Source organism: Pipistrellus hanaki (genome assembly GCF_964339955.1).
Source record: "Pipistrellus hanaki genome assembly, chromosome: 1".
NCBI classification, from domain to species: Eukaryota; Metazoa; Chordata; class Mammalia; order Chiroptera; family Vespertilionidae; genus Pipistrellus; species Pipistrellus hanaki.
Genome location: NC_140503.1, coordinates 39,935,386 through 39,947,578, shown reverse-complemented (window position 1 = coordinate 39,947,578; position 12,193 = coordinate 39,935,386). Strand labels below are relative to the sequence as shown.

At 48.6% G+C, this 12,193-nt stretch overlaps 1 protein-coding gene and 1 long non-coding RNA gene across 2 annotated transcripts in view; one reads left to right on the top strand and one right to left on the bottom strand.

Moving 5' to 3' along the window:
* The window catches only part of LOC311624814, a 654,664-nt gene that overhangs the window by 278,064 nt on the left and 364,407 nt on the right, over positions 1-12,193 (bottom strand). The gene's annotated exons all lie outside the window — the stretch shown is intronic.
* Positions 1-12,193, top strand: part of NOX5 (NADPH oxidase 5) — a 38,581-nt gene that overhangs the window by 2,867 nt on the left and 23,521 nt on the right. Inside the window, exons 2-7 of the mRNA XM_084886944.1 lie at positions 1,561-1,684; positions 3,265-3,415; positions 8,474-8,684; positions 9,755-9,989; positions 11,168-11,321; positions 11,547-11,725. Coding sequence (XP_084743070.1) covers positions 1,561-1,684; positions 3,265-3,415; positions 8,474-8,684; positions 9,755-9,989; positions 11,168-11,321; positions 11,547-11,725 — 1,054 coding nt within the window. The remainder of the gene's footprint in view (positions 1-1,560; positions 1,685-3,264; positions 3,416-8,473; positions 8,685-9,754; positions 9,990-11,167; positions 11,322-11,546; positions 11,726-12,193) is intronic.

Below are 12,193 nucleotides of genomic sequence, written 5' to 3'. Positions count from 1 at the left end.
TATTAGAGTTAGGTGCTTATTTATTGTTCTTTTAATTCTTTTTTTTAATTCCTCTATATTTTTATTTCAGAGAGGAAGAGAGAGGGAGAGAGAGAACATTAATGGTGAGAGAGAATCATCTATTGGTGCCTTCTGCATGCCCTCTACTGGGGACCAAGCCTGCAACCCATGCATGTGTCCTGACCAGGAATTGAACCATGATCTTCTGGTTCATAGGTCGACGCTCAATCTCCAAGCCATGCCAACTGAGCCCATTTTAATTCTTTATCCCTATGTTTCTCTCTATATATCAATATAATTCTTCTTCTGATTACAGCAGTTCCTTTAGCATTTCTTGCAGTGTTGGTTTGGTGGTGATAAACTCCTTTAGTCATTTTTTTGTTTGGAGAGCTCTTTACTTCACCATCTATTTTGAATGATAGCCTTGCTGGAAAGGTCACTGTCATTCTGTTAATTTCTCCCCACCCATCCTCCTCCCATGCATTCCCTCTGAGATTCATCAGTCTATTCTATGATGCAATGTCTCTGGATCTATTTTATTCATCAGCTCATTTTGTTCATTAGATTCCACATGAGTGAGATCTTGCTCTGACTGGCTTATTTCACTTAGTATAATACTCTCCAGGTCCCCTCAAAGAATAAGAGATCGTTCTTTTTTACCTCTGTTCAGATCTCTGGATAGCTCTCTCACAGGGGATATTCTTGGGCTATTGTAGAATAAGTCTTGGACCTGGAGGGTCAAAACCTGAAGTCCGAGTCTTGGTGTGGCTTGTATTAGAAGTGTTCAAGCAGAGGGTGAAGGCTCTGGGACATGATGGAAAAAACACTGGCCTTGGATTTGAGCTTTGTGTCTAACTTGCTGCGTAACTTTTGCTGAATTACTCCACTGCTCTGAGCTTATTTCCTCCTTATAGATGGCATATTCCAACAGATTGCCACAGAGACCAAAATAAGTAATGGGTAGGAAGTTTTTGGAAGACAGTATAGAGCTGTATAAATGTGAGTGGAAAGTCACTGTCATCCTTTTAACAGCACTCTGGGAGCAGCATTATCCAACCTTATTCCTATAGTTTAGGGGTCATTTCACTGGGGCCCTATCATTCCAGTACCTGAAAAGACATGAGCCTGGACCAAATGATACTAGATGACAGGAAGAGACAGGATCTTAAAGACAGAAAGAAACACCTGTGTGGGGGCTCCTCTTCCATGGCCCAAATATTTTTTTAAAATATATTTTATTGATTTTTTACAGAGAGGAAGAGAGAAGGATAGAGAGTTAGAAACATCGATGAGAGAGAACCATCGATCAGCTGCCTCTTGCACACCCCCCACTGGGGATGTGCCCAACCAAGGTACATGCCCTTGACCGGAATTGAACCCGGGACCCTTCAGTCTGCAGGCTGACGCTCTATCCACTGAGCCAAACAGGTTTCGGCTCATGGCCCAAATTGATTCAACCCCTTGGGAGGCCCATGGTCCTAGTTAGAGGAAGGAAGAGGTCCTGGGACACTATAAGCCCTAAACCATCCCAAATTCATAAACCTGTCTCCTTTGTCTCAGTATCATGAGTGCCAAGGAGGATGCTAAGTGGCTTCAGTGGGTGACACAACAGTTTGAGACCATTGCTGGACAAGACCGGGAGATCAACCTGCAAGAATTCAAAACAGCCTTGAATGTGAAAGAGGCAAGTATCCACTCCAGAAGTGGGGACTGTGTTTACAGAGGAAGACAATCTGGTTCCCAGGACACAGTGCCTCACAAGGAGGGAATGGTCCCCTCTGGGTTCTCTGGGTTTCCTCTGGGGTTGAGGCCCCACTTCTGAGCAGAAATGGAGGGTGTTTCTGTCTCTCTTCCATCCCTCTTGGTAGCCATGCCTATGTGATCTTCAAAACCACACACAAAGTTGGAAATCAGTAGCCTTTCAAATCTTAAGAAATATTGATTTGACCTCACAATTTCCACTAGCCTCAGGGGTAGGGGGAGAGTTTGATGCTATGGAATGAAATGAGCTTCTCCCTCAGCCACATCATTCCCAGTCTTCCTTCGATTTTGTGGGTCCTCTGCACACCCCATAACAGCCTGCATACCTGACAAACAGTGGTGACACTAGCAGAGAAACAGCAGGACTGAGCCTGCAAATGCCAACTTCTCCCCAGTTGTCCTCTGGGCTGGCATCAGATAATGGCCTATGTTCTTGATAAGGGGGAGCCAATGATCATTTGAATGTCCCTTTTTGGATTGGAGGATTCCTCACTTGCTGGTACCTGGGATACTGCAAAGAACTCTAAATGCTCTGTCTCCTTCCATTGTAATTATGGGGAAGAAAATAAAAGACCTTCTGCCTAACAATACATTACAATGATAACAGAGGCTGTAACAAGTTTTAAGATAAAGGCCATTCAGGAAGGTAGAGAGTGACAAAGGCATTACTCAATGGATCCAGGGGGAAAAGAGTAAAGCCAAGGTAGGCTTGACTGTTGATTGCTGACTTCATTCTGCATGTGAACTCACGGTTTCTTTAGGTCAGACACAGGAGCCCTGCAGGCTTCTCTCTCTGCCTTGAGGGAAGCATCCAAAACACAGAATAGCTGGGACACTGATCCAGGTCTTCTTAATGTCTCTTTCCCGGTGTCTAAGGCCAGGCCTGGAAAGCAGGGGCTATGCAGAACATGATTGTTGATGGATGGATGGATGGATGGATGGAGTGAATTCGCACTTAAGAACAATCGTTAAGTGTAGGCTATAGGCAGCCTAAACAAGTAAAGGAAAAGACAGGTGACATCTACTCTATAAGTCCTTCCTGGTTTCACTTATCCCTGGTGGTGACCCCCAAAGGGGATGGAGAGGACCTGGGAGAACTTGTAGGACCCTAATCTGACCCTTTCCCCAGGTTGAGTAAGAGGCCACCATAAGTCTGGACTGCAAAGCTGATGGGGTGATGGCTTACACAATTGATCAGTCCCAGAGGCTAGAAGAGGGCCTGAGCCCCATACACAAGTCCATCCTTGATGCAGGGCTCTGAGTAGTTCGTCCACTAGAGCCCAATCTTGCTCTCAGCGGCAGGATGGGCCATGGACACTGCACCCTGGTGTGGCTTCATGGGTAGATACAACCTGGGTCCTGACTGAATCCCATCACCCATCACCCCAAGGTGTACACACACACACACACACACACACACACACACTCACACACGGTGAATGGATTCGAAGCCCAGGCCCTGCAGCCACATCTGTGCCTGTCTCTGCCCTTCTATGGCCACAGTCCTTCTTTGCTGAGCGGTTCTTCACCCTGTTTGACTCGGATGGAAGTGGCACCATCACCCTGCAGGAGCTGCAGGAGGCACTGACCCTGCTCATCCACGGCAACCCCATGGACAAACTCAAATTCCTCTTCCAGGTGTACGACGTCGATGGTAAGGGCTCTTTGTAGGGGCAAGGAGTCTCCGTGGGAGGGGACAAAGGGAATCAGCCCATCTCAGGGCTGTGCCCAGCACAGGGCTGTTTTCTCCAGGCGAGGCGGAGGGTTCTCCCTCTGTGGGTCCCCCCTCCTCTACTGTTCTGACTGGTCCTGCCTCCTTTTTGTGGTTGGGGAGAAGGGAGGACTGACTCAGGAGACAGATGCCCTTGATTCAACTTACCTGAGACCAGAATTTTCCTTTGTTTTTTTCTCTGATTGGAAAAAAGAATATTTGTTACTTTTTCTTTATAATAATAATAATAAAACACAAGCCCCTATGAACATTTTAGACAGTACAAAATACTTTAAAGAAAAAAGCAAAAATTACCCAGAACATTTTTCTATACTGTCTTCTAACTGATCTTGAAAGACCCCCAGAGGGAGACCCTCACTCTGTCCCACGGACAGACGGCGACCCCAATCAACCGCAGGAGGCGTCACTTGATGCAAAGAGCAAGAGGCTTTTTATTTCAGCGCGCTGGGGCTCAACGCGTAACTCCCGCAGGAGCAGAGGAGTCGAGCCCAGAGCAGAAAGTCTTACAAGTATATATAGGCAAAAACTACACATCGGGAGGGGTTACACACGGAGAGGGAAGAGGGGAACAAAGGAATTCTAAAAGGGGAACTGGGCTCATTAATAACATATTCTATGATAGGGCTTGCGCTAAGTCAACAGTCCCTAAGTCAGGGGTCCTCAAACTTTTTAAAGTGGGGGCCAGATCACGGTCCCTCAGAGAGCTGGAGGGCCGGACTATATGAACTACTAATTCCTACTGTAACACCTTGGCTGCGCTCACTGCCCAAAAAACCTGGCGGGCAGGATCAGACTCCCCTGGGGGCTGCATGTGGCCCGCGGGCCGTAGTTTGAAGACCCCTGCCCTAAGTCAACAGTCCCATCTGGTAATCTCATACTTTATTTCTCTTAACTGTCACAGCAAAGTTTACTCTGTTATCTTGTTTCTCTTATCTGTCAGAGCAATGTCTGCTCTGTTTACTCCCTGCTCCGGGCTGTTTCCTGAGACAACTTTAAGAGCTCTGTTCCCATCACTGGCAGGCGACCTTGGGTAGTTGAGATAACACAGACAGCTTTTAAACATTTTTATTCTTTCAATCTCACACACACACACACACACACACACACACACACACAGATACACACACACTTTTAACTAAATAGGATTATACTATACATGCTAACTTTTATCACTATTTAACAATATGTACATTTGTTTGTATAAGACTATATTGTTTTATAACATCATTTTTTCATTGTAGTAAATCTGCATAACATTAGATTTACAACTTTAACCATTTTAAGTGTACAGTTCAGTAGCATTAAGTATATTCACATTGTTAGGCAAGCATCGCCACCATCCATCTCCAGAACTTTTAATTTTTCCCACCTGAAGTCCTGGATCCATTATTCATTAACTCCCATTCTCTCCCCCCACCCATCCCCATCGTTGGCAACCACCGTTCTACTTTCTGTCTTTAAAATGTTGAGTATTCTAGGTATCTCTTATAAGTGGAATCACAATATTTCATTTAGCATCATGACTTCAAGGTTTATCCATGTACTTGCTAGGTGACAAGATTTCATTCTAAAAAACACACTAAGTAATATTCTATTGTCTGTATATACCACATTTTGTTTATTCATTCACCCATCAATGGATGCTTGAGTTGTTTTCACCTCTTGAATATAGTGAACAACGCTGCAATGAACATGAGTGTACAACTATCTCTTTGACAAACCGATTCCAATTCTTTTTGGCATATACCCAGAGATGGAATTGCTGGATCACAGGGAAATCCTATTTTTAATTTTTTTTGCGGAACCATACTCTTTTCAGTTTGCACCATTTTACATACCCACCAGCACAAGGGTTCTAATTTCTTCACAGCCTTGCCAGCATTTTTTTAAAATTTATAATAACCATACTGGTGAGTGTGAAGTGGTAACTCAGTGTAGTTATAACATCAGTTTAAGTGGTTGTGTCATATTCCACTGCACATAGTGGTCCTATATAGCTTAGGGCAGGGGTCCTCAAACTTTTTAAAGTGGGGGCCAGATCACGGTCCCTCAGAGAGCTGGAGGACCGGACTATATGAACTACTAATTCCTACTGTAACACCTTGGCTGCGCTCACTGCCCAAAAAACCTGGCGGGCAGGATCAGACTCCCCTGGGGGCTGCATGTGGCCCGCGGGCCGTAGTTTGAAGACCCCTGGCTTAGGACATAGTTAAGATCTCTGACTCTGAGGCCAGGTTACTTAGGTTCAAATCTCAGCTCCACCAGTGTTATGGAGCGACCCGCAAGAGACAGCCACCAGAGACAGAGATCAAAATGTATGAGCCTTTAATAAACTGGCCAGGGACTGCAGTTGCAGCACTTCACCGCGGTAAAAGCCCAACTGCAGTGCAGACCACAGGTGTTACAGCAAATTTATACTCCGAAACCACAAGAGGGGGTTAGGACAGTTACAATGACAACCAAAGGTTACAAAAGCTATTTCAGCCATTCCCAAGGAACTCAGGGCACACGTGTAATGCCTGAGCATGCTTGGCCAGAGCATGAACCGCCACCTCCCTCTAAACTCCGACCGACCCAGGTGACCTACTCCACCTCCCTCTGTCCTAAGGCATCCTGCCTCCAGGCAGCGGAGGAGCTGTCTGCAGCCCAGAACACCAGTAATTTGACCTTGAACAAGTTACTTCACTTCTCTATGCCTCAATTTCTTCACCTATCACATGAGAACGACGATAATAATACATTTCATGAAGTTGACCTGAGGATTAAATTAGTTAGCTTAGCTAAACTCAGAACAATACCTAGCATAGGATACACTCTGTTATTTATTATTATTTACTCAAACCCTATTACTGAAATGGAGAATTCCAGTGTCCTCCCCCTTTCTTTCTGTGGGCGGCATTATAAATGACACTGCAATGAACATCCTGGTTTTTACATATTTGGTGACTTTGTGACCTAACGGGTTTCCGAAGGCCTGGAATCATCAGGGCAAAGGAGACTGGACGGGGAAAGAAGCACCCAATGAGACTGGAATGGTGGGTGAGGCCATACTGGAGGCCATGCTTTGGAGTAGAACGAGCAATGGGGAACTGTCAAAGAGTGTGAGCAGGGCAGTCGCCGGGCTAGATTTCCATCCTGAAAAGCTCAACCTACCGGCTAATCTGCTGCCGGGCAAGGTTCTCTGGCCGGTGGGGTTTCTCCAGCTCCCATGCCCACCTGGCTCAATCTAGCCAGACCTCATTCCTGGAACCCACCCCCCGAGTTGGCTGGCCTGCCCACTCCATGGGCAGTTGAGCATGCTGCTACCTGGGCATTTTCCTCAGACCCCATTCTAGTCACAGGGCCCTCTTTACTGACTACTTTCTGGCCACCAAGCTGTGCTCATCCCTGGGAGTTTTCGAAGACTTGAGGATGGAGAGTTTGGCCTATAACAAGAGGGACACAGGCCTACATCACACTCAAGGTCTCTTGCAGACAGAGGTGGGGAGAAAGACAGAGGGCAGGGCGGGTGTAACGAGGCTTGTAGTTTTATAGAAAGAGCTAGGGGGCATTCTCTCCCAGTGGCTCCAGCTTTCACTAAGAGCCAGGGAGGGACTGATTGGATGGGCATAGAGGTGAGAAGTATCTTTGCAGACAGCGGGAGCGTGGCCTTACGAGAGGTGCAGGAGAGGACTGTGGGCAAGCTGCAGGCTTTGCTGTGGCTGGGGATCAAACCATTCCTGCCCTCCCGGGTGATTTTCTTCAGCAATGTTCACTTAGCTGCCCTGGTGCAGGAAAGGAGAAAAGAGGTGGCTGGATTCACCCAGGGATGGGGTATTTTTAGGGCCAGTGGAATAGGACAGAGGGATGAGGAAGAAGAGTGTGTGCATGAGAATAATTGTGAAGGAGGATAGACTCTGGATTTGCACATGCCCAAGGAGAACAGAGCTGGGTGGAGGAGAGGGCGTGAAAGGTTAAGGGAGGGACTGGTGCTCTGGATGTAGTCTGAAACCTGTTGACTAGGAAAGCTGAGGACAGGAGGTGCGGCTGGAGGGTGGAGTGTTAGACTCTGCTCTGTAATGTGGTTACATTTGGCTTTGGCCCAAATGATGATCACAAAGCCGGTAAGACTTGTCATTTATATGCAACCACCTTCTTTTACTGTGCTAAGTGCTTTATAATTAATTAGCTCTCATCCGCGATGATAATTCTGAAAAGGAGGATTTATTATCCCCATTTTCAAGATGAGCAAAATAGCATTCGCTACTGTAAAGGTCTTACAGCTCACCATCACTCAGGTAGTAAGAGACAGAAGCTTGTTGCTACATGTGTGTGTATATCCAAAGCAGGCCAAGAAATCAGTAATCAAGGGTCTTGCTGTTTTTGAAGAATGAATATATGAAAAAAATGCCCCAAATCTCATCTCAGTTGATAGTTTTGGCTTCCTTTTTGTATCAGTTTTAGCTACTCATGTTCGCGTAAGTCCACATGCTGGGCTTGAGTGGCCAGCTGTGGCCTCTCAGGACATGGTTGAGCAGAGCCGGCTGCAAGTTAGGGTACAACAGGGGACTCTCCCCTCACCATCACCTCATATACAGTTTGCCCGTGGATAATGGAGACTCTGGGCTCGTAGCTTCTTATAGATTAAGCAAGTGAGGGTGTCTCCTGGACAGTTGTTTTGGTCATTGAGTGACACTTGAGGAGGCAGCAGGTAGCTCAGCAAGGCAGCACCGAGGCCAGAGCTTCTCCATGCTCGGGGCGGGGTTTGCCTCTGTTGAGCTTGGCAACAGGAAGCCACGGAGGGTTTGTGAGCCGAGGTGACACATGTCCTTTGACAGCCTGGCCTATACCCGGAAAGGAAACTGATTGGAGGAAGATTGAGGTAGGCAAGCAGGAAAAGGTCACCTCTCTATGCAATGACTGAGCAGGGCAGAGGTGTCTGCAGGCACAGAGTGGGTCCGGGCGCAGGCCCCCACTTGGCCTCCTCCCCTCCTGGGACAGGCAATGGCTCCATCGATGCGGACGAGCTGCGCACGGTGCTGCAGTCCTGCCTGCTGGAGAGCGCCATCTCGCTGTCGGAGGAGAAGCTGGACCAGCTGACGCTGGCGCTCTTCGAGTCCGCGGACAAGGACTGCAGCGGCGACATCACCTTTGAGGAGCTCCGAGATGAGCTGCAGCGCTTCCCCGGCGTCATGGAGAACCTGACCATCAGGTGCGTACCGCCCTCCTCCGGGGTGGGCACTGTACGTGTCTGGTTTAGACTCTGGGAGCGGAGAGCGGCCTGAACTCACTTACCAGCGATCCCTCAGTCCCGCCTCCCCTGCCTTAGGTCAGCCCCGCCCACCACAGGCCAGCCCCGCCCCCTCCATGTCAGCCCCGCCCCCCCAGGTCAGCCCGCCCCACAGGTCAGCCTTGCCTAAACCTAGCTTAGCCCAGTTTTGCCCACTTTTTCCGCAGGGGACAGCTATAGTCATGTTTGCTTTTTCTACTGTGTCTCTTCAGAATCTACTCACAGAAGTAAACACCTACTAAGTGCTGGGCAATTTTACAAATATACCAGCGCACTTTATAGCACTGGTATATTTGTAAAAGGAAATCAAAGCTGTAAAAAGATTAAAGTTACAAAAGGAAATTAAAGTTATTTCACCTGAAGTAACATGCCTAGGACCACACAAGTAATTAGCAAAGGCAGTCATGTATTCAGCTTGGTTTTACAGCTACTAAGTACCAGACACTTCTGAAAAAAGGCAGTCCCTGCTGGGCTGCATCCCAGAGGGAGGGAAGGTCACGTATACCAATAAACAAACACATAAAGTAGAGAAGCTGAAATGTAATAAGGGCTGTGGATAAATGATATCCATAGGGTGTGGACCCAAGTTTGTCCCAGGTTCTGGACTAAATAGTGCCTGATTTTAGTTTATTTTTTTTTGTGTGTGGGTTATTTATTACAATACATCTCATGGTCTTCTATCCTTTTTGATTCTTGGGTTTTCTTTTTTCAATTGGGAAGTAAAGAGAGGTAATAAAAATAGTCACAGATCTGGAATCACACAGAGCGAAGTTCCATCCCAGCTCCACCTAGCTGTGTGCCGGGAAGCAGCCGCTTGTGTTTCTCACTGTAGAAGGAAGCTTGCTTGCCGCAAACTCCAGAGAGCTGGTGGGCTGCAGTGAGAGTCGGGTCTCTAGGTTCAGATCCTGGGGTCCCCCTCACAACCCAGGTGGATTCCTCCCCTCCCCAGCTTGCCCCACTTTGTCCTTCTGAGTGGAGCCCCTCTCTTGCAGTGCTGCCCACTGGCTGAAGCCCCCTGCCCCCAAGCGGCACTCACCCCGTCCTCGCCCACTGACCTCTGCCTACTGGCACAATCACCGCAGCCAGCTCCTCTGCCTGGCCGCCTACACGGGCCTCCACGTGCTGCTCTTCGCCCTGGCAGCCAGTGCACACCGGGCCCGCGGTGCCAGCGTCATGGTGGCCAAGGGCTGCGGCCAGTGCCTCAACTTCGACTGCAGCTTCATTGCGGTAGGAATCTGGGGGTACGGTGCAGGGAAGTGGGCAGGGGCACCGATGTAGGCTCCTCATAGACACCTAGAGTGCCAGGTCAGGAGGGCACCTTTGAAATCAGGGTCATTTCTCAGGGGTGGAGACTGAAGCCCAGAGAGGGGCAGTGACTTGTCCATAGTCACACAGCTCATAAATAACATAGCTGACATTTTGAGGCACTTTACGTGTACCCATCAGGGTGCTAAGCACTTTCCATTGGATCATCACAACAACACTATAGTGGATCTGGAGGAGGTGGGGCTGGCTCCTGGGCAGGGCTCCAGCCAGAGAGAACCCTTCAAGAGGCCTCGCATGCCAGGCTAAGGAGTAGACGTAATGAATCCTCTGGGCCAGGGAATTCAGTCACCAAGCATTTTTGCCTACGCCTACCATTAAAACAAAACAGAAGACCCTTCCAACAACCCAATACATTCTATCTATATACATATAAAAATCTCAGCAACCGGCCGGCTGCATAACGACCACCAGCGGGCAGACGCTCAATGTAGGAGCTGTCCAGCGACAGCAACTTTGCAGAGTGCCCTCTCACACTCTGGGACCCCTGGGGGTGTTGGATTGCCAATTTCGGTCAATCCCTGCAGGCCAGGTTGAGGGACCCCATTGGCGCATGAATCCAGGTATTGGGCCTCTAGTTTACTTTTAATTATATGCATGCTTGATTATCATTAGCCAATTGACTTGCATATAATTATAAAGCAAGGTTCATTGGTGTGTTTTTTGTTTTGTTTTGTTTTTTGTTTTTGTTTTTTAGATTGAGTCAGGGTTAGATGACATTTTTAATGGTCAGGGATGTACATCTCTCATTCAAACACTCTTTTTTTTTTCTTTTTTTTTTTTTTTTAATATATTTTATTGATTTTTTACAGAGAGGAAGGGAGAGGGATAGAGAGTTAGAAACATCGATGAGAATCATCGATCAGCTGCCTCTTTCACTCCCCCTACTGGGGATGTGCCCGCAACCAAGGTACATGCCCTTGACCGGAATCGAACCCGGGACCCTTTAGTCCACAGGCTGACGCTCTATCCACTGAGCCAAACCGGTTTCGGCAAACAGAGGGAGGCAGGTAGGCCACTGCTGGGGAAGAAGGGCAGGGCAGAGAGAGTCAGGTGGGGATCTCTGCGCCTTTGTTTTGCAGGTGCTGATGCTGAGGCGCTGCCTCACGTGGCTGCGGGCCACGTGGCTGGCTCAGGTCCTGCCCCTGGACCAGAACATACAGTTTCACCAGCTCATGGGCTACGTGGTGGTCGGGCTCTCCCTTGTGCACACTGTGGCCCATGTGGTGAACTTCGGTGAGTGGCCTGGGGCTGGGGAGATGGTGGGACCTGAGCCGTTCACAACCACTCAGTTATCCAGTCCCTGAGTGTCCTGCCTGCCTAATGAATGGAGAAGGGTGCCCCCATAAGCCAGCACTCTGGACAAAAGTCCCCGCCTCCAGGGGGATCTGGTGGGGAGGGATGGGGACCAACCACAAAGGAAGGTGGAGTGGGAAGAGCTTTTCTTGTGTTTGTCTCCAGCGCTCCAGGCCCTGTCTGAGTCCAGCCCCTTCCAGTTTTGGGAAGTGCTGCTCACCACGAGGCCTGGCATCGGCTGGGTCCACGGCTTGGCCTCCCTGACCGGCGTGGCTCTCCTCTTGCTGCTGCTCCTCATGTTCGCCTGCTCCAGCTCCTGCATCCGCAGGAGCGGCCACTTTGAGGTGCCCAGCCCTTGCCCCTGTGCCTCTCCCAGGCTCGGCTCCCATCTCATCTCATGCCGTGCCCCCGCTGACGTGCCCCAGGCCCATGAAGGCCCCAGCCTAGTATGCATATTATGTGCCTGTGATTTGGGTTCTGCCATTGGGCGTTGTTAATGTCTTCCAAGTGCAAGTGTTTTGCTCTGGAAGATTCTGCCTTTTCTCCGGCTCATCCCCTAGTTTGATTAAAGCGGGCTCAAGATGGCACAGGGAGGGGAAGGAACACAGGCCCCCAGGGTTCTAATCCCCACCCCTCGATTTACAGGACACTCGGCTTCCTCATCTGTAAAATAAAGCTATCATCTTCTACTTTTGATATTATTTTAGTAATTAAATGAGATAACGCATGTGAAGCCAGTAACTACCTACCTGGAACATAAGTGCTCCAAAGAATGTTAGTTTTATCTTTGCTTCCCTCTCTAACCTCCTCAA